The sequence below is a fragment of the Tenrec ecaudatus genome, chromosome 13 (genome assembly GCF_050624435.1).
Source record: "Tenrec ecaudatus isolate mTenEca1 chromosome 13, mTenEca1.hap1, whole genome shotgun sequence".
Classification (NCBI taxonomy): Eukaryota; Metazoa; Chordata; class Mammalia; order Afrosoricida; family Tenrecidae; genus Tenrec; species Tenrec ecaudatus.
This window is the reverse complement of record NC_134542.1, coordinates 97740253-97768241: the sequence shown is the minus strand read 5'-3', so window position 1 is coordinate 97768241 and position 27989 is coordinate 97740253. Positions and strand designations below refer to the sequence as shown.

Here is a 27989-nt window from a genome sequence, read left to right as displayed (position 1 = left end):
ATAGTCCCTATCAAAATCGTTCTTGTCAAAATTCTGATAGGTATTATTTTTCCATCCGACAGACAGGGAACCTGAACTGTGGGAGGTGAAGTGATTTTCCCCAAGCTGAACAATGGCAGGGAGTGGTAGAAGGCAAGCTACAATTCTGTCAGTCCCCCATACTTCTCACGCCCCTTCAGCAGGACTGAAAACAGAATTTTTGAAGGGGGGCGGGGAAGTTTGTTTTTAAAGATGACTAAAGCTTAACCCTTTATCAAATTAATTATCTGAAATCTTTCTAATGTACACTGCATACATCCCTCATTGAATGAAGAAGATATAATTTTGTCTTCCCTTGACTCACAATGAGGCCCTGGCTCCTAGTACTTTAGAGAGCTGGCCCTCTGTGATTCAATGGACGTTCGATCTTTAGGTGCTCTGTATTAAGAACTTACTTAAAGAATGAAGGTTTTCAAATTTTCACACCAAATTTTCTCTGACACAAAATCAAGTATCAAGTCAAATGTTCTGCATTATTAAAAATAATTTTCTAACTGTAAATTAGGCGCCGCTTTGTAAAGAAGACCATGAGTATTATGTTCAACAATTCACACACATTTGGTTTCCACTCATGCACATCAACCCCCCTCCTTTCTGAACCCTCTAAACGTCGTTCGTGGGTAAATGGTGCCCTTTCCATGTTAAAGGGCTGACTAGTCTAACATGGAAGTCAGTTCAGTTCCAGACCTGAAGGGTGGCTGAGGACCACAGACTCGCGGGCTCCACTTGTCTCTATCAGACCAGGAAGCATGGGCTTGTAAAAAGAGCCTAAGTGAGCCATTTGCTGAATCACCTTCAACTGTGATTTTAGCCTGTCCTTCATTCTTTAGTGGCTCTATGAGGAGGCCTGGTGTTGTTGTGGGTTTGGTGTTGGGTTGCTCACCTCGTGATTGGCAGTCACTCTGCAAGGAAAACTAAAGCTGCGTGCTCCCATCAGGATGTACAGCGTAGGAAATGCCGGAGAGTGCGCTCTGTGAGTTGGAACTGACTTGCTGGCAGTACGGTTGATTCTGGTTATTCTTCATGACTCCCTTTGCGCCGGTGATACAGTCCTTAGCTGAGTAAGTTCGCTGACTTTCTGATACTTCTACACCCTACGGTCGGTGGTCTTTGCTTTTTGCTCCTCACCGATTCCTCGGGGAAGGTCTATAAGAATCTGGGGGAAGTAAAGGCGGATTGGGGAAGACCCGGAGTCTCTGATATAAAAGGAAGCATCAAGTCAAGTGTCTGCATTCCTGAGAAAAGGAGCACGGGAAGGTCTTCCTCTTTAAACAAACAAACAAACAGGCACAAGTCGTGCTGAATTCAGAGCTCTTCGTTGTAAAGGAATGCAAAAGGAACACACTTGTTTTATATTTTGTTGCTACGATATAAAGTAATGAGAGTAGAAATCTAACTATTGTAGACGAACCTGAATGATAATCTCATTTAAGAAGCATTTTTGCGTAAGCAAAGTTTATCCTACATATATTCCAGCCAACAAAGAGATGTTGAGGTTGCACTGTAATAAGATGACGGATACAATCTAATGCAGCATAAAAGATCTGAGCTAGAGACGAGGGAGATTTTCTTGACAGTGAGTGCTGTTGAGCATGGGAGTGAGTTGTCAGAAAGTTTCCTGCGATACAATGCTATCATGTAACAACGTATCAAAATGGCATGGAAAGAAAACGTTATCTCATTGATTTTGAAGAGCCAAAAAACTGTTAGCAAATACAGATAGGTTAGAATTTGTAAATGCCAAACTTTCCTACTCCAGTTGCACAACACAGAGTCTAATCAATGGCATTGAATTATGCATGTAGTTGTTGAAGTGGAGACTGATTTGTTGTGTATATTTTGGTCACAATTAAAAAAAATAATTACACTGATAACAATGAGCACAAGGAAGAAGAAAATGTTCTAAAATTGATTGTGCAACTCTTCTTGGTGCAATTGAACTATTGAATTGTATGATATGTGAATGAAGTGCCAAGAAAACTTAAAACAAAAACAAAAAACTTTCCTTACAGTTGAAGTCTAGATTAATATTCAAGAGCCAGTTTCCATTTCATTATTTGTGTAGAGCAGACAGTACTTTTATCAATATGCCCAACACCCATGCTTTCTGACAATATCAGACAAATATGACCACATGTGATAAGAAGATTAAGGTGTTTTCTGGCATACACACACCCTCCCCAAAAGCAGAACTCTTGAAGGAAGAAAACAAAAGTTTTCAGTGGGGAGATGTGGGGCTGCCTTCTGTCCCATCAATCCACAGATTCTCAAATTACAGCTCCGCTGTTGTTTTCTGACACATCTGCTTTGCAATGTAAAATAGTGTTTTCTTTATTAAGAATTCTTCAAAAAGCCCTGAGGCTCCTCGCCTTTGTTTGCACAGCCTGAGAGTTTTCATTTAAAGTTTTCACACTGTTTTTAAAATTCCCCTTTTTTTGTTTCTAAATTAGTTAGGCAAAGTCCATAAACCTCTATTTTGGCTTCACATTTTAGCTACATGGAAAATGGAAAAGGTGGAGAGAAATGTGCAGAGAAAGCCTGCGGGTTTCCATAAGTTAAGATTACCCCAAGTGACCGCCATCTTTTTCCTCTTGTTTTGCTGTCAAAAAAATGTAGGCCCTAGGACAGAAGAATTGTTCTTTAAGCCATATTCCAGGGAGATGCAACATACCAAGAAATGAGGAAGCTCCCAGGTCAAAGGCCATGGTTGTCTGTGCTCTGTGACAACACTGATGTTGAGCATTGTGGGAAACGAGAGATAGGGTCAAAGAAACATGGGCAGTTTTTTAATGCAGTCGGCAGCATGTGTTCTGTGGTAACAAAACATGCCCACTGTCACTGACTGCATTCAATCTCATAGTGACCCCAGGTGATAGAGTACAACAGCCAAGTTGGGTTTCTGAAAATATAAACCTGCATGGGAGCAGATAGTTTTATTTTTCTCACATAGAGTCACTGGTGGATTTGAACCTCTGACCTTGTGGTTAGCAGGCCAAAGCTTAACTCACTCATCACCAGGGCAGTTAGTGAATTTGAAACCCCAATAAAGCATACATTTCTCAATCTAACACATCATTGTTTATATGTATCTGATGTTCAAACAAATCCCTAGGATATATCGTGTATTCGCCATTAAAAAATAAATTGGTTCTCGTTTTCTTTAAGATCTCCATTGGGAACATACACATTAATTGTATGTAACTATAACAAACACATTTAAAACTCTTTCTTCACCGTACACCAGGACTGAGAAGGGTGGCAAGTGACAAATACACCAGCCATGACAACCTAAGCATTTGTCTTTCTTCACCCTCAATCCAGCAGAATGTTATTCAAAGCATATTATGCTGACTTGATACGCCCTCCACAAGGCTCCCTTGTGGAATACCTATTTGTTACTCACTGCATGTCTATAATGTATTCTTGTACGGTACACTTTGTTGGGAACTGGAATAATCTATACGAAAACTGTGAACACTCCACTCAGTTCCAAACTCTGCCAGGGATACAGATGGAAGAAGTCAGACGCCATACAGAGATAGCCTACTTTCAACCTGAAACATTTACCTGAGGCGTCTGCTTTCTCAGGACTTCTGGTCATAGGTGACGCTCTTTTCCTCAGACTTTTAAGAGTCTGCTTTTGAAAGCCTTGAGTCTTTTCTTTCATGACATGCTCATTTGCATTCACATTCCTGCCAGTTCAAGTAGTTAACCAGTTGTTGCCTGCTGGTCTAAATTAAGTACCTGGTACCAGAACCAAACTTCTGGGATGGCAATACAGTACAGTAATATTGCTAAGAGTTTGGTTTCTGAAACACAGATTTCTAGTTACCCCTAACTATCTGTGTGACCTTGAACAAACCACTTAAATTCTCTAGGCCTGAATTTCTTCCATTATAAATGGGAAATACTTTGTGAGGCTATTGGAAAGGATAAATACTAAAACAGGTATAAAATACTTAGGAGGATACATGACAAAGAATCAATAAGGGATGTTGTTGTGGTTAGCTCTAAAGATACCACTGTAAGAAAGTTAGGTGCAAATTCTTCAGATGTCCTGCTTTCTAAGAATGAGACTTGCACAAAGCTCTGTATATTTGCACTTCCCTAGTTCTGCTAGGATTTGAAGCACTTGCTGAAAAAGATCAAAGTCTGCAGCCCTCAGTATGGAAGGCAATGCAATCTAGAGAAAGCAAAAGTCCTCACAGCTGAACCAATAGACAATGTCATGATACACAGAAAAGACAGAAGCTGGGGAGGATTGCATTTAACTCGGATCCACAATCCAAGCTCACAGAAGACGCAGTCAAGAAATCAAACGACATAGTGCTTTGGGAAAGTTTGCTGCACAAGACCTCTTGACAGTTGTAAATATCAAAGATGTCACTTTGAGAACTAAGGTGCACCTTACCCAAGCCATGGCAGTCTCAACTGCTTCACGTGCAAGTGAAAGTTCGACAAAGAACACAGAATACCACAAAGGAATTGATGCATCTGAATCACAATGTTGACAAAGAACGTGTAGAGTACCGAGACTGTCAGAAGAACAAACGGTGTCTATCTTCGGCGATGCACAAGTAGAGTTCTCCTGGAAAGCCCTCGTGTACTTTGTGCCTGTTATCAGCGGGGATCTGTCCCGAGAGACAGACATCGTGCTTGAAAAAACAGAACTCTAGCTGAGGGTGGGACAGAACTGAACAGAGTTCTGTGCTGTTGTGCAAAGAGTCCTATGACTTAGAACCAACTCAGTGGCACCTAACAACCACAGGTCTGCAAGGCCTGTCCCCAAACCAGTCACAAAATCCAGATTTTAAAATACCGGTCTGCCATGCCCTCTAGCTCAGACACCTAGGATTCCTTGCTCATCCCCCTCCACCACACACCTATCTTCAGCACCAGAACGTCTGTGTGAAATCCACCTTCTTAAAATGTACAGCAGAATTCCCTCAAACTTTAATGTGATCGAAATCCTTTTACATGGTCAAATATATATATATATATCCTAGGCATGAGCGTAGTTCCACAAAGCTGGATATCACATTTATCACTCAATATTCATACTGGAAAATCTACTTTGATCACCAATCATCTGGCAGTAGCTGGCACATGCATTCCAGTCAAACAGGAGACATGGTTAATGAAAATGTTCTAATGGGGAAGATCTAAAAATATGATAACTTTTTGAGTTGTCCCATTAACCCCTAATTATTGCAAAGCATGGGAAACTTCACGTCTCTAGGAAACAGGTTGAGATGCTCATTGTTTCTAAGTCCGAGAGTGAGTGAGAACATTTAAATCCATTGTTATCACTCATAATCTGGTCAAAGTGTGTGAGACATTTCTCTACATTCCTAATCAGAATTACTGGACATCGTTTCATCTCTTAATAAATCACAGTTTTAATAAAGTCTTTTGATGTATAAGTGGTATGTTCATGGAGAAATGTCTGTAGGGGGTTCTTCGATGTGCCAGGTTGCCTACCCTGCCAGAGAATGGCTCCAGGCTGCTATGTTTTTTCACTTCTCATGTATATATATGTATATATATATATTTTAATGGTTTATCTCTCTCCTCCCTTGTTGTCAAGCTGTCAGTCAGCTGTCAGTCTTTACTGATGTCAGTGAGCTTGCCTTTATCACACTCCCAATCTGATGCTGCTAATCTGCTGTCAGCTAGAAAAATAATGAAATCAAGACCTCTGAAACGAGGCTTACAGTACGTGGTGGGCTGAGCACAAAGTAGAGCTTTTAGACATGATCTCTGATTCGTGTCCTGTCTACATCACCCTATGTGTTTGCTGGCAGACATTTCACTTCTCTGGGCCTTGGTACCTTCATCCTTCCAGTGGAGAGCAGAGGCTGTGTGTGTGTGAGACAGAGAAAGAGGGAGAGATGCCCCCATTCAAGTTTAAATCCTATTACGCTGGTTGCCAGAAAGAATGTAAGACATTTCTCTCTGAGTTAACTTAATATAGCATAGGGCATCACTACTACTTTTTTTGTCAAATTCAGGGACACCTTTTAGTCCTTATCTTACTTTAACTGAACTCCTCACAATATATTGTAATTATTCTCCTTCAAGCCCCCTGGTGCCATAGGATTATTTCCCCCTTGCAGATTTGGAGCTTTTGCATCTTTTAAAAAAATAATTTAGGTTTGAGTTCTTCTTCCACCACACCCTTACGTGTCAGTGTCAAAGGCCTTTCCAGTGTTACAAGTCCAGGAGGGGTGAAGAGGAGGAAGGCACCACGGAGCCTGCGTGAGGATCAGAGAGGGATGTGCGTTGGAAACCAAGTGAAGAAAGCTCCAGAGCATGCAAAGTCGGCGATGTGGTGAAGAACAGACCACCGGACCACCGAGGTTAGAGGCATGGAATTCACCAGGACCTTGACTAGAGCAGCTTCTGTGCTATGAGTACCTTCCAGTAACTACAGTAAGGATGGAACTGGAGGCAGTAAATAGAAATACCTCTGTAATGATTTTGAGACAAAAACAAGAAGAGAAATGAGGCAAAGGAAGAAGAGTAATCAACAGGGTTTTTTGGAGGGTGAGGTGGGGTGAGGGTTAGATGTAAGAAATGGTGAGTTTTTGTTTGTGCTAACAAAAATTACCCAGAAAAGGGAAAATTAGAATAATCCGAAAGACAAGAAAACTGATGTTGCAAAACCGAAGGAAATGTGCTAGAATAGTCTTTGATTAGGCAAGAAGGCTGGGCTCCAGTAAAGATCAACCGTGAGGCCTCAGAAGCATGGTGGCTTCATCCATAGGCACTGGGATGGAGATGGAGGTGTGGCACCTGAGTAAAAGTGACAGTGGCAGCTTATTGGTGTTCTCTTCTGATTCTTCCAATTTTCTCAATCACGAGCTAGAATGAAAATGAAAACCTTGATATGGGATATTATGAAATACTGGAAAGGGCACGATTAATTCTCTAGAAGAGGGAAAATGTGATATGCTGGTCCAGCAGCTCCAAAGGCCTCCCAGAATGTAGGAGTCATAAATTGAGAGTGTGGTTGAGACGTATGATGGCTAGTCGAAGGAGCAAATTATTAAAGTGTCATTAATACACACGCAAGTACATCGCCAGGAACTGTGGGAAACACAGGAAGGGGATTTGGCATGAGGAATATAACTTCTGGTTTATAGGGAATCTTGGCTGAAAGCAGACGATATAGGAAAGGCGTTTACCTATGTTTCATTCACTATGCAAAGGCACTCAACCGTGTAGTTGAGAAAAACTGTGAATAACACTACAAGCTGTCCTCGTGCAAAGCCTGGACATAGACTCTGAGGCATCTGTTCCGAGTGAACAAGGAGACAGAGTGTGTAAAATCAGGAAAAGTGCACAACAGGTTGCTCCCTTCACCATTTTTCCCCCATTCTGCTCACTGAGCAAATAATGGGAGAAGTAAAACCACGTGAAGACTCCGGCATGAGCATAGGAGGAGGCTCATTAACAGTGTTTGGTGTGCAGGTGACACACCCTTACTTGTTCACAGTGGCCACGGCCGGAAGCACGCACTGACAGTGTGGCTCCCACTTCTACAACAAGGAAACAAAACTCCCCACTGCTGCAATAAGCGGCAGCATCGAGAGACGTCCACAACAACAAAGATGTTCTCTAGGACTTCATTTTATGCGGATCCAAGATCAATGCCCGTGGAAGCACCAGCCTGGAAATCAAGTGGCCTATGAATTGCATTGGGCAAATCTGTTGCAGAAATTTGACTTTGAAGCCTGAGTTAGTTTGGGTAGACCAGAGTAACAAATCCACCCAAACTCCTATGTATATAAGAGAGAGTTTTATATAAAAGGTAAGTGTACAGTAAGAAAGCATTCCAATCCAGTCCAGTCCAAACCGTAAGTCCTACATTAGCACACATGTCCAACACCGAGCTACAAAGTCTTCCTCAAACTCACAAAGCACACACAATGACGCCGACGGCAGGAGGAAAGTCGAATCAGTGAGCGTGTAAGCATCTCAGTGCTGGCAGGGGTCTCCACGCAGCTGCTCCAGCACCCAGGGCTGCATCAGGGCACGTCCATGTGGCTTCTCCTCAGGGATGTCTCACAGGAAGTGAGCCTTGCCAGCTGAAGCAAAGAAGTGGCTAAGGCAGCTGCACCCTGGTCTGACCATCAGAGAGCAAGAGACCAGAGAACCAGAAAGGCGAGGCTCACGGAGCCATTTATCTCTCCGCCCTTCAATTAACCCACATGTGTTTCAGCCATGCTGGCACAATAAACCTTAACTACCACCAAGTCTAAAGGGCTTCGGACCCAAGCCACGGCATTTCCAATGGCCTGATAGATGCAAAAGCTAGACGAATACACATGACTGGGGAATTATTGGTGCATTGGAATTATGGTGCTGGTCAAACTATGAACTGGAACATGGACTGCCGAGGGAAGGAACAAATCTGTGTGGCTAGACTAACTACCAGAATGTTCTTTACAATCGAATATGGCAAGACTCCATCTCGTGTATTTTGAACACGTCATTGGGAGGGACCAGTCCCTGAGAAGGACCTCGTGCATGGTAGTGGGTCAGAAAAAAAGGTGGAAAACTTTCAGTGAAACGGACGGAGTCGTGGCTACAGAGTAGGCCCAGACATAGGAATGACCGTGAGAAGGGTGCCACCTGGGCAGTGTGGTGCCTGACTGCACACTGTGTCGGCGTGATTGGAACAAACTTGGCTGTACCTAACAACCTTATATCCCAGCGATCATAGGCATGTCTTATTTAACCACGGTATCATCCCTAAGTCTTTTATGGCAAAATCCCTTAAAATGGTCAAAGGGTAAATACAACTAAAATCACCGACGAACCAGCTTGCAGAGTCTTTACCCTTCGGCCACAGAACGAGTAAGCATGGTCTAGGCTGAAATGCATGTCTGTGTGCCTTCTGAGTTGAAGAGTTTTGGGTGATATCTTTCTATGATAGAGCGTACCACCATGACATCTCAAAATGTTTCATACATATAGTAGTGGCCCTCTTTTTCTGGTGTGTTAATACAGTAGGGGAGACAGAAAGAAGGCCGTTGGGAGCAGACGGTGCCACAAGTCCACTATTACTGAATTCCTAGGCAACAGACCTGTTCTGGGAGTAATAGATTACCAGCTCTATAAACCCTCACACATTCACTGAAATGTGGATTTTCTCTTCTAGGGCTCACATTCGTATCACACTGTATGTGATGATTAGAACATGTTAAAATTTTAAGCATATATCCAGCTTCACTTTTCCTTAAATTTATTTTTGCCATGACCAAATAATATGTGTAAGGAGAGAGAGATAGAAGTATTCAAAAGTGTGTATTTTTAAATCACCTTAGTTATTTTGCTTTTGTAATTGCTAAATATTTTTCAACATCTCAACAAAATAATACTTTTTCAAGACTGCAGGCATTAGAATGATTGTCATTCATGCAAATAATCACTTACTTATACTATATGAATTCGGGTAGGATAAAGCAAATTACCATTTGCAAATAATTCAAATAACACTCTGGGCTAAGACCTTGCTTATGAATGTTATCTTGGCCACAATATTTCTTAACCTTGCTCCATTTAGCTAGATTTCTTATGGCAGTAGAGTCCAAATTAATAAACTATTCAATTGCCACAGGTATATTAAAAATATGATTATGTAGAAACAGATCAGATAAACATAAATTTAAACTTACATAATTTATTTGGAAGTATAGCAGTAATAATTAAGATGTGTTGCAGTCATTTACTCACTTAAAATGTACATTTTTGTCTACGTGTTATATGAAAACAATCATGTCAAAAATAAGATTAATTTTCTTAAAAATCATCATGAATGTAACTGTGTTCCAGCTAATCCAAGATCTAAAATATTATACTTAGTGTTTTACAATGGAATACTGTCAGTACACATTTTTTTAAATTAGATACATACATAGTTCCACTTAACTCTATGATTTTCAAAACTCTATTATCAATCATTAAATGCTTTTGACAAATGACCTATAATGAGTGGAAGCTTGAGCAACAAACAGAAAATGGAATCAGAAGTCAGAGGGTCTAAACTTTAATCCAGTTTATGAGAACGATAGGCAGTGTGATCACAGGCCAGGGTCTTTACTTCTATGGGTCTCTGTCTTCTGAACTCCCTAAGCCCAACACTTGGGCAAGGTGGTGTACCTTAAAACGCATGACCCACTAACTGGACTTGATACGAGGCGGACTGTTCTTCAGTGACTTTCTACTCAGTAAGGCACTCAAAGAGAAAAGCAGCAGGGGTGTGGAGAAGGGCTGCTACCCCTGCAGCAAAGCCAGGATGATTTCAGAAAGCACAGAACAGAGAGCTAAAGCTACCCTTACGTGCAAGGACATAAAACTGTTTCCTGCCTCCATTGCAGGGATGCAGGGAAGAAGAGCTATCTCTGAACCCTTTTTAGGCAGAACGGCAGTAACGAAATACCAGCAACCCCAGTGAGTGAGAGTCCCACGCAAGTAAATTTCTATTCACCAGGGAGAAGTGTTCCTTGTGATAGTAAAGAAGAATTTTGCTAGGTTTAATCAAAAGTGAAAAGTAATTCCAGAATGTTCCCTTTGAGTCACATCATCCATTGATAATTCAGAGGCCCAGTAACAAGGATAATAAAAAATGTCTTCTTAGTAACTGAGAAAGAAAAATGGTAATTATTGCGTGCATTTACAACTTAATATAGAAGACAATTCTTTATTAAGATACTATAAATAATAAAAATCGGAGGAAGGAGAAAATAGCATAGAAAAGGAGAACAAATTCAAGCAGTGAGATTTAACATCCATTTTCTTGGGATGGCTACGATTGCACCTATAAACCAAGGGGCACATGCTGAACGCAGCATGACAATGCTTGACAAGGACATTTGTAAACCCCAAAAATGAAGAAACACAATAGGAAGTGTTCTGGAACCTTGCCTTGGCAAAGCGGTAAGAGATAAGGAAAAACTCAATTCTGGTGCTATTACGTGTTACGTTGGACATAGGTCGGAGATTATTTTTAAATGTTGTAAATCACAACATGATGAGATAGAACTCGATCAGCTATTTGACCAGGATAACTCTGGAAAGTAAAAAAATGTCCATTGTAATACCGGTTTTTATACCTTTGCTGTACCTCTGAAGAGTAACTGATGACAATATTGAGAAAAGAGTCAATCACACTGACCTTCTCACATCAGGAAATCTGATGGGAAAGTAAATAACTTGGCACTTGGGTCTGATGATGCTTTCCAGATTCTTGGGTCTGTGATCAGGTATCAGCTTCATAAATTTCCCAATGGAAGTGAGAAACGACTCCATATTAAAAACTGAGTTGAATACCACCACATCTGCCACCAGGCTGGAAAGGGAAAAGATAAATCCAAGTGGTCCAATTCATTCAGAATTATTTTTACAACATTCAGCTTGCTATTCAGAATTGACTCGATGGCAGCCTCTTCATTCAGAATTGACTCAGTGGCTGTGAGGGTTGATTTCTTTTTTCTTTTTTAAAGACTTCTGTATTAATCAAAGTGTTTATTGCACCTCGGGTTTGCCAAGAATTCTGCATTTGCCATCAATAGCTGTCAAAATATTTCTAATGGTTCGTATTTTTCATTATTATTACTGTCATAGAAAGGCAGTCAGGCAGCAGTAAAAAGGGAAGATAGTAGAAGAATTAAATTATTTAATAGAATCACTAAAGATTTCAAACCAAAGCATAATTTTCTATGAAGTCCAACACTCGCTCTGTTAAAACAACAGGTACATACACATACCTTGTATATGCATGTGTGTGGCACGCTAAACCATGATGGTTTTCTATTATCAATGGTGAACAGCCCTTTGCAACAGAATGCTGAGAAAGGGGCCTTTCCTTCGCGCTACCTGCTAAAAGCATCATTCAGATAACAGCATTGCCATCCTGGAGCCTAACACCTCCAACACTAGTTAGTTAAAGTAGAATTATTCTTCTGGCTCTCGCTTCAAGAAACCATCTTAAGTTTTTAAAAACTCTGGATCAAAACAGGGAAAATTATGTGGTAGCTCTATAAATAACTTACTTCACTATTTCATACAGAGTAGCCAGAGAGGCAAAATTACTGGAAATGGACCTAGAAATCAAAATCATTAAGCCTACCACCTCCCCTCAAATGAACTGAGTTTTATAAAGAGCTACAATATCACATAAAAAATAAATATAGTAATGACTATTGCTTTAGTTCAATAAGCTGTGTATTACTGTAATATTTTTATTATAAATAAGCCCAAATGTATTTTTATAAGGCAGTAAAAAAGTATGTAAGTGATAACCATGCAAGCAATTTTCAGAGTTGCCTGCATATTTTTAAAAGACATTCTAATACCATAGTAATCATATAAATAAACTGAATAAAAACCTGAGTATGTACTATGACTTTTTATAAACAGAAAACCTGATTTGCTAAATAACATCTTTGACTTTCTGGAGATGATCCTCTTGCTTTAAGCAATGATCAACTCAGTGTCAATGGATATCAGTGTGGTATTTATGAATGCTTTGATAAGAAAGTATTCATGATTAAATAAAGAGTCGCTGGTTTTATTTCATCCTAAAATGAAAGATCAAGAAAACTGAAGAGGAGGTGCAAGTTCACCGGACTGTGAAGCCGAGATGCCCATCCCCACCAGCGCCAACGCCAGATTGCTTATCTCTGGTATAAGCAACTTCTTCTTTTTCAGATTCAACGTGGTACAAATTTGGGAGGTGGCAGTGATTACAACGTGGGTAACACAAAGGAATGTAGAATGTCATGAAAGTGCTGAGTTAACATCGAGCTATAAGGAAACCAATGTAATCATACAGCAAACGTTGAAGGATGTTTTATAGCTAGTCTGTTTTCACCATATGTCACATATTGTAATAGCGACCCACAGGTCATAATATATAGTTACGACATGTGTTCATAAGTCAGGGGGTCAGTGAAACCTCTACTTAAAGTGAGTGCTTATGTCAGTCATCTTTAAAGTCCTTAACTGCCACAGAGTCAAGAAAAAAATCTGACATTGCCAACAAAAGCAGAAGTCAGCAAGAAAACGAAAGACACATTTGAGGAGGCCAGACTCTATCCGACACTCTTATTTTTCCTCGAGCCGGTTGCGAGACATTTGTTCCCATTACGAAGGCAGCACATGAGGAAGCCACTTCTTTCTCTCCGAGCTTGTCTCAGTTGACTCCCTCAAGAGCATCAATGTTGAGAAATCATGTGCAAGCTTTTAGAGTCCCCTTTCTTATAAACAAAAATAATCTTTTATGAAAGAGAGAGATGAGGGCATGAAGCTAAAAATGTTTAGATAGCTGCCCTCCAAAGGCATGCACCCGATTATTTATATTCTTCTAAAATCCGGCCTGGGCTAAATTAAAGATCCAAGGTAGTTTACAGGAATAGTCTTTTTGGTGCATCTCTTCCCTGATATGAGTGGGTGTAACTTCCATTAGCTTTAAAAACCACTCATAAAGGGGAAAATCATCTTAATTTTTCCCCCCAACGATTTCTCAGGAGTAATAAGCACACATTATCTGAGGGGAAGAAGGATGTTAATTCAAGAAATCAAAAGACAATAACAAATGATTTCCATATTGATACAGCCCAACATGATTTTATTTTTGTTCTTAAAAATATATTTCCATCCTCTGTTTCAATATAAAAGATTCTAATTTTATTGGGAAATTTTAAGACGGTTGCTTCTTTATGAGACATTTAAAGTAAAGCAGTTTCAGCTTCATTCTGTGTTGATAGCACTGCTACTTCACAATTGAAGCATCTTGTAAAAATGATTGCAGGAAAACATTTACAAAACGCTCGAACCGCAGAAATATTAGTGCATAGCGGTTTTCCTATGTCAACACAACTCTGAAACACACTTGCAAGAGACGTGGATCTGTTTAAATAATAACTGCCAATGAAGGTGACTCAAAGGGGCCAAGTCAAATCTGGTAGTGGTTACACTGAATAGGATCCAATAGCAAAGCCATTCCGCGGAGTTGCTCTTAATTGTTTTTACTAACTAAACTCGAGGGATCATACTTGCTAAAGTAGGAATGAGCAAACCAGGACAATCAACTTTGAAATGTCATGGTAGCTTAAGGCGATCCAATTTCAAAAGACTCAATGAGCAGACAACAATGACCACAACTGGAGTCTACATTCCCATACAACACAATTCTTTGAAGTGGGTAAAATACGCTTTGTTCATGATGCGTTCTTTCTTTTCTGTAAATTACTACTTGGATATTAGCTGACTACAGTGAGCATGAGAGGGAATCGGAGCTGACTAAATACACTTCCAACAACAGATCAAGAAGACCAGAGGTGAAAGATCCTGATAGTCCACTGATGATGATTCTGAATGTTGTGGGAAAATACAGAGTTGAATAATTATTTCAATATATAGCTAGCTTGTTATATATACACCATATACTTGTGTAGAGGCAGAGTTTTTCTTTTCTTTTTTTTAAAAATCGTTTTATTAGGGGCTCATACAACTCTTATTACAATCCATACATACATCAATTGTGTAAAGCACATCTGTACATTCACTGTCCTCATAATTCTCAAAGCATTTGCTCTCCACTTAAGCCCTTGGCATCAGCTCCTCATTTTTTCCCTTGCCTCCCCACTCCTCCCTCCCTCATGAGCCCTTGATAATTTACAAATTATCATTTTGTCATATCTTGCCCTGCCCGACGTCTCCCTTCACCTACTTTTCTGTTGTCCGTCCCCCAGGGAGGAAGTCACATGTAGATCCTTGTAATCGGTTCCCTCTTTCCAACCCACTCTCCCTCTACCCTCCCAGTATAGCCACTCACACCCCTGGTCCTGAAGGGATCATCTACCCTGGATTCCCTGTTTCCAGTTTCTATCTATACCAGTGTACATCCTCTGGTCTAGCCAGACTTGCAAGGTAGAATTTGGATGATAGTCGGGGGGAGGGGGAGAAGGAGCATTTAGGAACTAGAGGAAAGTTGTATTTTTCATCGGTGCTACATCGCACCTTGACTGGCTCATGTCCTCCCCTAGACCCCTCTGCAAGGGGATCTCCAGTAACCAACAAATGGGCTTTGGGTCTCCACTCTGCACTCCCCCCCCTCATTCACTATGGTAAGATTTTTTTGTTCTGATGATGCCTTGTACCTGATCCCTTCGACACCTTGTGATTGCACAGGCTGGTGTGCTTCTTCCACGTGGGCTTTGTTGCTTCTGAGCTAGATGGCCGCTTGTTAACCCTCAAGCATCTAAGACTCCAGACGCTATATCTTTTGATAGCCAGGCACCATCAGCTTTCTTCACCACACTTGCTTATTCACTCACTTTGTCTTCAGCAGTTGTGTCGGGAAGGGGAGCATCATAGAATGCCAATTTAATAGAAGAAAGTATTCTTGCATTGAGGGAGTACTTGAGTAGAGGCCCAATGTCCTTCTGCTACCTTAATACTCAACCTATAAATATAGGCACATAGATCTATTTCCCCATCCTCATATATAAATATATTTGCATATGTACATGTCTTTATCTAGACCTCTATAAATGCCCTTTGCCTCTCAGCTCTTTCCTCTATTTCCCTTGGCTTTCCTCCTGTCCCACTATCATATATAAGCAGAGTTTTTCAGCACAGTTTTAATGCAGTTTTTGTGGTAAAATTAGGTGCCTTGGCTGATAGTGGGGTTGGCTAATACTCAAGTATATACGGTAAGTAATTTTTAAATGGATATGCTATGGTCTTATATATAGTCAAGAAACACAAGAAACTACCATCATGGAATTATGCTTACATATCCATACCTACCTTAGAAATGCTGTTTCTTTCCTTATTTTTAAATACGTACATGAAATGTTGTTTCTATTTATTTTTAATAGGTACATGAAAGGTCTCCAAACTAAAAAGCTAAAAATCCTGGGGGGGGGGGGGAAGTGGCAGTAGATGAAATATAGCGATGCAATTTATACCTACCATGAAAGAATCTGGTTGTATCCATATTGAAAATCCCTCTCCTGACTTTTCTTGACAGGATACACCAATTGGTTCTCGTGGAAATAGAGAATCTTTTTCAATTTCCCAAGGTCAGGCCGAAGGGCAGCCAGTTCAGCCAGGTTAAGCACTGAGCTTGTAAAGAGGATCCTAGAAAACAAGGAAATTAGGGTTTACTGTCCTGAGCATGCTTGAAGGGGTCATCCTTTGCCCGCCTCTCCTCATCTCATCCCAAGAAAAACATATCCTCTATAGGGACACATCAAGAGCAAAGCCTAATTTCCACGTAGCAGCATTCTAAGTTTTGATCTCTTAAAAAGCAGCTGCTAAGAACTATAAAAGCCCAGAATCTCATTGGTCTTCTTAGCTCAGTTACTGAGAGATGAAGAAAAAAACCCCCCAAAAACTGGATAGATTTTATTGAAAAAGGCTAGAAAAGCTCTGTCTGAAGGACAAATGGAACAAAGCTAAGACTGGCTGGGGAATACTTTACTTGCCAGTTTCATTACACTTTATTCCTTTATGCAACCAATTCCTGAAAGTCAATATATGAGCCACAATGGCACATGCTCGTGTTAGGACACAAACCCTTTTGATTTCTGCAATACGCTTATCTCGTGTGGTCTTTTTTTCTTGGCATGTTTTCTCACACAGCATCTCCTGCAGCCACGCCCCCCCCCCTTTTTTAAGAATCCTGCAATACTTGTTTTATCTTTTCTTCACCGTTCTAGGTTTGCTAATAGCACCAGATGCACAATCTATAAAATCCCTTATTTAAAACACTAGCCTAAAAACTGATGAAAGGCTAATTCTCTGGTCGGGGGAATAAAGGGGACCAGGAAGCTTACCTACCCAGATTTATAAATGAGAGCTAGGTGTCTATTTCCACTCTCATTCAAGCATTTGCCAAATGCCTACTATGGACCACGTTCAAACCAGAAGGACTGAGAGCACACGAGGATGCATGCTGCTTGTAACGGTGAGAGGGGTAAAGTCTTCGAGGAACAAACAGAAGGGAGCAATAACTGTTGGGAACAAGCAGGAAATGTTTCACTGGTGAGATGCCTGCCATATATGGACACAAAAGAAAGACAAATCGCAGTCTCTGTGCAGCTGAGGACATTCAGATGGCATGCTTTGAATGAAATGTCACCTTTATAACATAATGTAGCATCTTTTGACCCTTATGGCTTTAGTTCCAATTCTAAAAAATGAGGTTCAAGAAGGTTAAGAGTCCCCCCACCTCTCTGCTACCTCTCTCTCACACTTGTAAAAAGTGACAGAGCAAGGCCTCCCTAGTCTCCTAAGCTTGGAGAGTTTTCAATACCCATATGAATTTGTGTTGGACCACTTACATTGCAAATGCATTTTACTGCACTTAATAAATACAGAAGACCATCCTTGTTATTGCCATGATTACAACCATTATAAATCCTCCCTCGCTGACAAGCCAAATGGTTAGCTTCAGGTGTTTATATGATCTGCAGCACCAGCCTTTCACAAAAGAAGGATTACATAATAAGTACATACATCATAAATAGGAATTCGAGTGTCTTCTTCATAGGCTAGAAGAGGCGCATTACGACCAAAAGGCAGTGATCTCTCTTTCAATCCATAAAGTTGTATTATAGGTATATACATGCGTAAACTAAAAATACCCTTGCAAAATGTGCATTTATTTTTTTAATTGCCTAATTTGCACTCAACTAGAGGAAACAGAAAAAAATTATAGCCAAATAATGTGTTATTTTATTCAAAGATAACTCCAGCCCGTCCTTATCTCCATCACCAAATCGAATCATTTATAAAAGTTAGATGAAAAAAATTTGAAATATGAAGATATCTGCATATCTACAAATCTAACACTTAGCAGAGAGAACAGCAAAGTGTTCATCTCAATCAGTATTTCCCTTCAAAGAAAGTGCACGTCAACTCGTAGGTCTAGTAAATGAACAATACCTCCTCTCTCCCATCTACCCCTCCTCCCCACTCACTACTGCAACGACTTCACATCCATTATCAGTAAGATCCCAGCATGCTCAATGTTTTTCACACAGCAAAAATTCATTAAGCCCCCATAGTGCATATGAAATTACCAAGAAGAAGACATCTTTATAACAGAGCTGGTGGACACCACTATAAAGAAGTAATCAAATTTCACATAAGCAACAATGGAATGAAGGGATATATACTTCTTTCATGATGCACTGAGAAAAATGTACCATTACCAATGATAGCATTCTTTACCAAAATGCCTAACCTGAGTTTTTTCATAAGGAGGTAACTGAAAAAATATTCTGCAAAATGATTGGACTGGGTCTTAAAAAACACCAGTGCTATAAAAGAGAAAATCTACATTGCAAGAAAATAAAGAGATGTGACAACAAATGCAATGCTTCCCACTTGGTTGGATACTGGACTAAAAAAGCACAGCTAGAAAAGACATTATTAAGATAAGAGAGAAAATAGGATTATGAGCTAAACATAAGAATATAAATTTTACCAATCTTAAACTTCTTTGGTATATTATTTGTAATGGTGGTCTATCAGAAAATATTCTTACTATTCTCATGAGATACAGGCTAAGTTATTTGAGTATGAAGTGTCATGATGTGTGCAAGTTAACCCGTAAATGGTTCCATCTAAATGTTTCCAATAATAATAGCTGTTCAAGTGTAGCTAGTGTATATCAGAGAAACAGCACAGGTGCAAACATTCACTCTAGAATGCTACATTAAAACATTAAATCCCCAATGATTTGAGTACAGACTCCTTCAGCGGGGAATGGAAAGTAGCTAGATGGGGGATAAAGGGAGGTTGTCTCCACCACATGCCTACGAAATGCTAAAGGAAAACTAGCCGGCCAGTCCACAAAGAAATCAGGGGTTGCAAAGAAATCAGGCCCATTAATTAGAGACCTATGGGAGAATCCATCCTGGGCCCACACACACTAGGCACATGACATCACACAGGTGCGCTTAAACTCAGCCAGTAAGATCAGCCAATACCCTCAACCACACCTCCCCAGCCAGTGGGGATAGGTGGGGATGACAGCAGGCAGGGGCAGGCTGCCTCTCTTGTTTGGATGCACTCGGGCAGGTTCCTCCCACGTGTGTCTGTTGGCGGTCCGCTCACTCTCTTGGGATTTCCTACTCGGTCCCACACACTTGACTCCACACACTGGTTCGACGGTCCCGTTTCGGTACTCCTTTCCTTGTTTTTCCATGCTCCCACGAAGTGCCTGGGGGGGGGGGGGCGTTTTTCATCGTGAACTTTCCCACAGCATCCGCCATGTGGCCTTGCACACTTATGAGGGATACTGTGCACTTTGAGCTGTACTACCCAAAACTTCCCTTTCCCTCATAAAAGTGTCTTGTATTTAAGAAAAACAAAACTAAAAGTAAAGATTAAATCTAAGTGAATGGTATATAGCAATTTATTTAGCTATTCTTGCTGTTCTTAAAGAAACTGCATTTATAAAACTACACGTGAGGACTAGGCATGAAACGCAATGAGTTGGGAAAATGTTCCGCGTCATAAATAGTCCCAACCACCGCCACTCGAGCCAATTCCGACTCAAATGACCCAAGGTCGGGTTTCTGCGGGGGTGAATCTTCATGGAAGCAGACAGCTCCTTCTTTCTCCCACAGAGCTTGGGGTTAGCACCCACCATGTACCCAACACCTCCAGCAGGGCTCCTTCCATACACAAAAGAACCCCTACATATGTCTTTCTACTTGTGATTCAACTGTTAATTTCCTACATGAGGTTTGGCCATCTATTAAAAAAAATGCTAGACAAGGGTGAGCCCTTCACTCTATCCCTACCACATTCTCTCCCCGTCTTTCTCTTTCTCTCTGTCTCTCAACAAAACCCGTCAGCTCATGTGTAACTACAGAATCCAAACCGAAAGTTAAGCCTTCCAAAACGTATTTCTATGGAGTCAGTAACTGGATTAATTATTGCCTAGGGCCATGGCCGAGGTCCTTAGAGGGAAATGGGGGCTAACAACAATGAATCCCAGGCAGATGAAAACTTTCTAAAATTGATTGTGGGGATGCTTGCACAACGCTTTACAATATGACTGAACTGTGGAACTGTATGGTAAGTGAGGGATATGTCTATTTAAAAATTAAAAGAAAAAAAGAAATTCATATCAAGTTGGAAATATGAGATTCCATCAGAAAAATAAGGTTCGTTTTAGTACAACATAATGTTAGAATTATTGAACAGAAAACCGATTTGCTCTGTAAACCTTCACCCAATTCACAACAAAAAATGTTAATGAAAAAAGATGTTCATTTCCAGGAATACAAATAATAAAAGAATATATCTATATCTCTCTCTAGATTCGTTTAGGAGTCAACAGGCAAGGATTTTCATGATCTTAACCATTTGGTACTGCCGACAACATTCGTTCCGTTTGTTCAACCAGGGAAAATAAATCACTATAGTTTGACAGCCAGTGTTGAAATAGCCCCACTACCCTGATTTGTGGGGATCACACCCATCTTCAGGAAAGCAGTGCTCTCGCATTTCATTTTCAAAATGGTGCTTGGATTGGCAATAAACAACAACTCAGACATTTAGTCAACATCACCCCAAAAGAGAAGTGATGCACATGCCCACACAAGGAATGCAGGTGTGATTCAGACTCTTTACTGTGGCCCTACCATCGATCTAAAAAGAAAGATTATACTGATACACGGAATGACACCACTTCATCAGCATGTAATCTCTACAATTCCAGTGTTCTCTCTGCCTCAGGTATTATTTAAGCAATAAATCCTCACAAGGTGATCTTTGCATCCCCACGGTGTGTCTCTGGCAGGAGAGGCCACAAGGTGATATCAAACCCCACTAGGAACAGGATAATTTCTGACAGCTGCTGCTTGAGCACAAGTTAAATTGAACAGTTTATCTCAGCATGAAGACGCTATAAGGTTTTATGTTTAATATTTTAAAATTAACATAAAATCCCGAGAAAGCAGTTGGGCAATCTTTCACAAACATGACATACTACAATCACTGTATAAGCTGGATTAGTACTTATTACCAGGCGACTACAGAATTAAGCTGTTTTTAGACCACCAAAGAGCTTTAAATTGTAACTTTTGTCTCTGCAAGAGAAACCTGTATTTAAAATGTCTGCTAAATTCAAATTAACAGCTACATGATTAGCTTACCATCTCACCAAAAGTACAAGCAAGCTGCTATTAGAACAGTCTAACCAAAACGACCCTGCTTACAGGCATGGTAACACCATTCCAAGTGCCTGGGATTGGCAATTGTGTCCACAGACATCTCTCGGTTTTTCCAATGCACATCATATCTACAACTTGAGTCATATTTGCTAAAAGACACCAACGGCACTTAACACAACGAAATGAGAGAGACTGGGATTTTATTCTTTTTTGGCTCAATGTGAACAAACTGGTGTTTTGCCCTGTATGAGAAGTTGAAGTAAACCCAAACACTGTAAGAATGTGGTCATTCTTACAAAGATGAGTATTTTTATGTCATCCATGATATGGTCAGGCAGTGAAATAAGAAAAGAGGACAGGCCTTCAATATTCCAGCCACCGTCACGTACTGGCCAACAGGAATCCTTTAAGCAAGGGCTTGGAAGGTTTGCTCTTGCCCCCTAAGATCTTTTAGGAGGCGTCCCCTTCCTCTGGAACCCCCTACGACATAGGGCACACAACTACACAGACAATAGTTTGGGTTGTGTTACTCATACTTCAATAATTTCCTGCACAGCTCCAGTTACATCTTTGATAATAAATAAACGAATACCATTCTTCCAGCAGTGCCACTTGCTCGGTCTCAGAATGCCTCCGTAGTCCCCTGAGCAAAGTTTCCCGTGACACTTATTCCACAGGCTCCTCAATCCACATAGCCCAGGATCGTTTTCTGTGATGACAGAAAGGCTCTGTCTTTCCGTACAGGAGAGCATCCAGCCACAAGCCAGATAGGGGCATGGAGCAAGCACATTGGGATTGTGGGCACTGTGACTGAGGAACGAAAATATTAACTCAAAGCACTTTGACTGATTTAAACTTAAATTGATCATATTCAGTTACATTAAAGAGTCCAGCATACCCAGCAGCTACTATAGTGAAAAGGGCAGCCCTGGGAGGGCCTTCACGGGATACTTTCCCTGTCTTCTTATGATACTGGATCCAATTCCTCATTGAATGGATTTTCTTTTTGTTTTGTGTTGTTTGTTAATTTTCGTAAAAAGACCTTTTACCTGCTGGTGGTAATATAATTTCTAACTTCTTCCTCACGAACCCATTAAGCTACGCAATTCTGGAAAGAGCCTTTTGGTTTTTTTTCTTTAAGGCAATTAGAAATCACATGTTCATTACCAAACATTGTGTAAGTAAGGGCACCACACAGGGACAGCCGAAAATTGCATATGTGTGCTCATTTAGCAAGTCTATGTTGAACACGTATTATTTACCAGGGACTACAATTACAGTGAGATGGATGGACACGGTGGCTGCAACAATGGATTCACACAGAACAACTAGGAGGACTGTGGGGAACCTGGTGGGGTTTCAGCCTGTAGCGCCTGTGGTCTCCATGAGTCAGAACGGTCTCCACAGCTCGCAACACCAGCAACCATCAGGCTAAACAAAGGGCATAACACAGAACATCAAAGAGACACCCGTGTAGGCTGTTCTTGCCGAGGCAAGGAAAAACCGGCAGGTCAAGAAACTGAATGGAGACCAAAAAAGGCTAGAGCACTGTGTTTATTGACAGTGCTTAGAAAAACAGACATGAAAATAACTTTGAATTCTATTGGGGGGGGGGGGCGAGTAAAACATAACATTAAAGAATTTGAAGTAAAAAGAATGAGATCATTAAGTGTCACATTGAAAACCAAACCAACCCTGCTGCTATGGAGCTGATTTTAACTCATGGCTCCCAATGGGCTCACCGAGCCTGGGAATCTTTGCAGGAGCGGACAGCTTCATCTTTCTCATGCGGGGCAGCAGGTGGATTTGAACCACTGACCTTGTGTTAGCAGTCCAATGCCTCTAAGCCACAGAACCACCAGGGCTCCTTATTTTCACATTGAAAGGAATTAATTTTATTTTTTTTACTTTGCAAAATGTACATATCACTGCAGAGTTTTAACATTTGCTTTTAACCCTGTGAAGGAACACTGGCTAACTAGCCCTTCGAAAATGACCTCACTTCAATTCATCAGGCATCTCTAGGGTGTCCCCCAGCTTACCTGGCAGACACCACACACACACACACACACACACACACACACACACACACATCCAGGCCTGACTGGCACACACAATAGCAGTAATAAAGTAATGAGTTTTAGGTCCTTAATGTCCTATGTGCAAATAGGTCCAGTAACCTACCTCACTCAAAGTTGTTTGTTAACTGGTATCAAAGAGCCCCTGCAACAACCTTACTTGTGGATATAGGTGATCCAGTGCGTTAGCCTCCCAGTGCAAATAAACAAGTATCTCTCAAATTGACTCCAGGTCAGCCTTTCATCCACTCAGTCTCTACCTACAAGGAGTTTCTCTCTTGGGCTTGAACCCATATCACCTTAAATAGCGTCTTATTAGTCAGGTCATTAATAATTGTAGAACCACAAGATTTTTAATAGAGCTTATCAATGACAAGGATCAACCTATAACTCCCTCCCAGGAGGATGAACAACAGGAAAGTGGGTTAGGGGCGATGGAGGGCGATGTAAGATTTGAAAATAACAATCTATAACTTATCAAGAGTTTGTTAGGGAGGACAGGCGGGGGAGGGAGGGGACTAAATGGGGAGCTGGTATTAGGGGCTCAAGTGAGAATACTTTGAAAATGGTGATGGGAGCATATGTGTACATGTGCTTGACACAGTGGATGAATGTATGAATTGTGATAAGATAATGTAAGAGCCCCCAATGAAAGTATTTAATAAAAAATATATATTGAGAACCCCCAAAGTTGAGCTTATCATATGAGAAATCACAATTTCTTTGACCAGGCTATGAGTTTTACATTCATCTACTTGAGAAGTTTTGAAATTTTCTTTATATGATCTCTTGTTTTTATGACTCTTATTTACATGGTTCATGAGATTTTGTTGTTACTATTGTTACTTTTTAATATAAACTATTTTCTGCTAACTGCTATATGAAGCAGACTGCAGGCATCGTGAGTGGAAGGAGGGAAACGGCGGCAGAACTTGGATGAAGCACAGCGCTGGGGTGCTGAGGGGGATGTACTGGGGAGAGCTCACAGGCTTGCTGACAAGCCAGAGATGAGACATGCAGGAGAGCAGTGCTTCTGCCTCCCTCCCGTTTTTAGCCCCCAAAGTGCCTTGACAGCGCCTTAAATACAACACACGCGCCATAGTCCAGAGGTGCCTTCATGAGAATTATTCTAGACACTTCGAAAGTTTTCATTTTGAGCCAGTTTGTAATTCTTAAAACCTATATAGAAAGAAAATTGGATTGTAGCAGGCATTCATCATTGATGCCCTAAATAAATTTTAACACAATTTACTTTAGTTGTCAGCTACTTCATCTTAATTGGGATGTTTCCACTACATGCTATAGATTAAAAAACAAACACATAAACAAAACCTTTCACGGATACTGCAGCAAAATGCTTCCAGTTGCTAAAACAATGAAAAACACAAGAGGGAAAGACTTATCTAGTGGAAAAGAAGTCATGTGATTCTCTTGGTTCTTGTGATGGGTAATTTGTAGGATGTTGAACAGGGATGTCCAGCTTTCCGAAAGCTCTCCTGTTGAGTGGCATTGATTAGTAAGCTGGACGTTTTGCTCCCTAAAGTATGTATTCCTTTCAGAGGACTGGGCCAGAGTCTCAAGTAAGGCAGAGAATCGAGGTCTGTAGGTAGAACCTGCCACTGAGGTTTGTCTCCAAACACAGGGACATTGGCTTACCACGGATCACCACAGCAATATTGTCCTCACCATGACCTGCCCTGTAGGCGCTTAGCCAGCTGCCATCATGTTGCTTCTGACTCATGGCGATGCTATAGGGCACAGCAGAACTGCTCCATAGGATACACAAGGCTATAAATCATTAAGGACACAGACTTTTGTTTCACTCATGGAAGGACGGCTGATTCTGAACTGCTGAACGCTGGGTTTCTATTTAAGCATTTTAACCACTGAGCCACCAAGGCTTCGCATAGATTCCCAGAGAAGCAGAGTACATGATGCTTGAGTTTCTTTAGAGAAAAGTACCACTCAAATTCAGATCCCATTTACTTTATTCCAGCAACCTTTCAAGAGGATGGAGGGAGGGAAGAATTTCTATATTATTATTTAAACGTATGAAACTGGTGCTATCCTAGAGAGAAACAGCTTCTTTTAAAAATTTTTCACTCAATATATATTTAAACATTTTTTATTGTCAAGAGTCTTCTAATTCTTGGTATCTGTCACAGTGCCAAATTCATAAAAAGACACTCGGTAACTGTTTGTAAGAAGGAAGAGAAAGGAGAAAAGAGAAGCTTCCTGTTGAAACATGAAACCCATAAATAAATTTTTACTGTTATTTAAATATTTTTTCCCGCACATGTTAGTTTCTTGGGGGATTGGAATCCATTATCAACAATATTCTTATAAAACACAGAGTAATAGGAATCACTCAGAACATTTATGGTTGTCAGATGCCATCACACCAGTTCCAGGCTTAGCATGACCTTTTGCCCAAAAGCACAACACCATCCTGGCCCGGCAACCGGCCTCCAAGCACGACATTAGAGCCGCTGTTGCAGCTGCCCGGATCATCCCTCTGGTTAAGGAGTTCTCTTCCGCATGCTGACCCTTTCCTGTACCAGGCATGCTGTCCTTCTCGAGGGACTGGTGTGGTGTAGCAAGGGAAGATGTCGCTTTGCCATTAAGGTACTTCTGACTTAAACCACAGTATCTTCAGTGGCCTCGTAGCTTACAAAAGCTGGACAATGAATAAGAAGGGTGTAGAAGTATTGATGCCTTTCAGTTATGGTGGTAATGAAGAGTATTAATTTTACTACACACTGCTGAAGAACTGACCAGACTGTGCCAGAAGAATTACACCCCAAATGCCCCTTAGACATGAGAACAGCAAGAAGTGGATTCCAACTCACAGCAACCCCATAAGACAGGGTAGAACTGCCCCTGTGGGTTTCCGAGACACTCATTCTCTAAGGGATTAGACAGCCCCTTCTTTCTCCCTCAGAACCTCTGCTGGTTCCGAACTGTTGGGCTTGAGACTAACAGTAGGCACATAACCACTACACCACACCAGGGCTTCCAGTAGAATCCCAGCAGTGCTTTACTTTCTCTTATCATTAATGAGTTGTGAAGGCTCATGACCCCAGAAAAAGGTAGTGAAGTGAGATGATAAATAAACAATAAACTTAAACCATAGATCTCTGGAAGGCACGGAAGAGCACAATGCCTATGCACCACTATTGCTCCCCCTCTGGAAGGCATGAAGAAGAACCACAGTACCCTGCCCTCTGAGGTCGCTCTTCAAGATGAGCCCACCTGCCATCCAGTCAATTCTGATGCCTGCCAATTCTGGATGCTTTAGAGTAAAGACTTCAATGAGACTTCTGGCAGTTGTTACCTTTACAAGTAGATCACCAGGCCTTTCTTCCATAGCACCTCTGGATGGACTGGAATCTTTAACTTTTTAGTAACCATGGGATTAACCATTTGTACCTCCCAGAAACTAAGAGTAATATACGAGTAGTTGTGTACTCTTCTGATCCAAATGTTATATAAAATAATTTGTGACAATTAGGAAAGCAGATGTTTCTTTATGTGAATTAAAGTTTTAACACGTAAAAATATATCTAATGAAATTTCCAAAGGAAAATAAAATACAAAATGAAACCATGGCTCTCGTGGTGATTAAAATTACCCATTCTAATGAGGAAATCACCATGTGCCATCCTATTTAATCTTTGATCTTAGCAACTCACGGAGACTCCCTGCACAATGGATGAGGCCACTGGGATCCACAGGATTTTCACTGGCCAATTTTCAGTATTACATTGCCAGCCCCTTGCTTCTGGTCTAAGTCTGCAAGCACCACTGCAAGTTACTTGGCCTCCTTGAACAGACAGGTAAATGCAGGTGGAGCAGAACCAGAAACCCCAACCGGGGTCTTCTGTGGAAGGTGAGAATTCAGCCCTCCAGACCATCCGTGACTGGATTTAATTCTTACCATTACCCTCAAGATTGCACTTCTGAACCCCATGTTACCAATTAAGAAATTGAATGACAAGAGATTCGGATAAATGTTAAGATAATAAGTTGCCAAGAAGTCGAGATGATCTCCAAATCCAAGTTGAGTCGGACCCAAAGCACTACATTTCACTTATTCCATGCAGGTTTTAAGCCATCTATGATTAGAATGTGCCTCCACATTTTCGCATTAGTTGTTCGTATACTGTATGTGTTTGGCAGTAGAATTGGTAAGAAGAAGCACTGTAGCAACCTTAATGTTTTGGTTTCACCCCTCACTCATCACAAGCACAGCACATTTAATGAGTGACTCCATAATTCTGGTGATACAAACAGGAGAGGTAATGTCCAAGAAGGAAGGTCCTCCTGAAGATGTGAGATCCAAGCAGTGCCCTGTATGGGCTGAAAGAGAGCATAAGGGGGTGGTCAGGGCTGCACTACAGAGAGAAATGACTGACCAGAGCAGCGATGAAAAGAGAGAGAGATGCTGGTGCTCTCATGCCTTCAGAGGAGAGGTGGAAACAAAGTAGGGCTTGGAGTAGAGGGAGAAGAAGAGACAGATCTTGGAAGAGTTGGACCTCAGCGGGATGCTGGGAGAGGGCTCGATTTGACCTGGAGCTCCTGAAAGCAACTGCATTTGGAGACAATTCCCCCAAAGGACCTGCTCCCTGCTGTTACGAATGTGGGTACTGGTTTGTCATGTCTC

At 41.0% G+C, this 27989-nt stretch overlaps 1 protein-coding gene across 13 annotated transcripts in view; it reads right to left on the bottom strand.

Annotated features, from left to right (window-relative positions):
- The window catches only part of QTMAN (queuosine-tRNA mannosyltransferase), a 459649-nt gene that overhangs the window by 214944 nt on the left and 216716 nt on the right, over positions 1-27989 (bottom strand). For all 13 annotated transcript variants that reach the window (XM_075529859.1, XM_075529861.1, XM_075529854.1 and 10 more), the window contains 2 exons: positions 16027-16194; positions 11222-11395 (listed from right to left, as the gene is read on the bottom strand). In XM_075529859.1, the coding sequence (XP_075385974.1) occupies positions 11222-11395; positions 16027-16194 (342 nt within the window). The remainder of the gene's footprint in view (positions 1-11221; positions 11396-16026; positions 16195-27989) is intronic.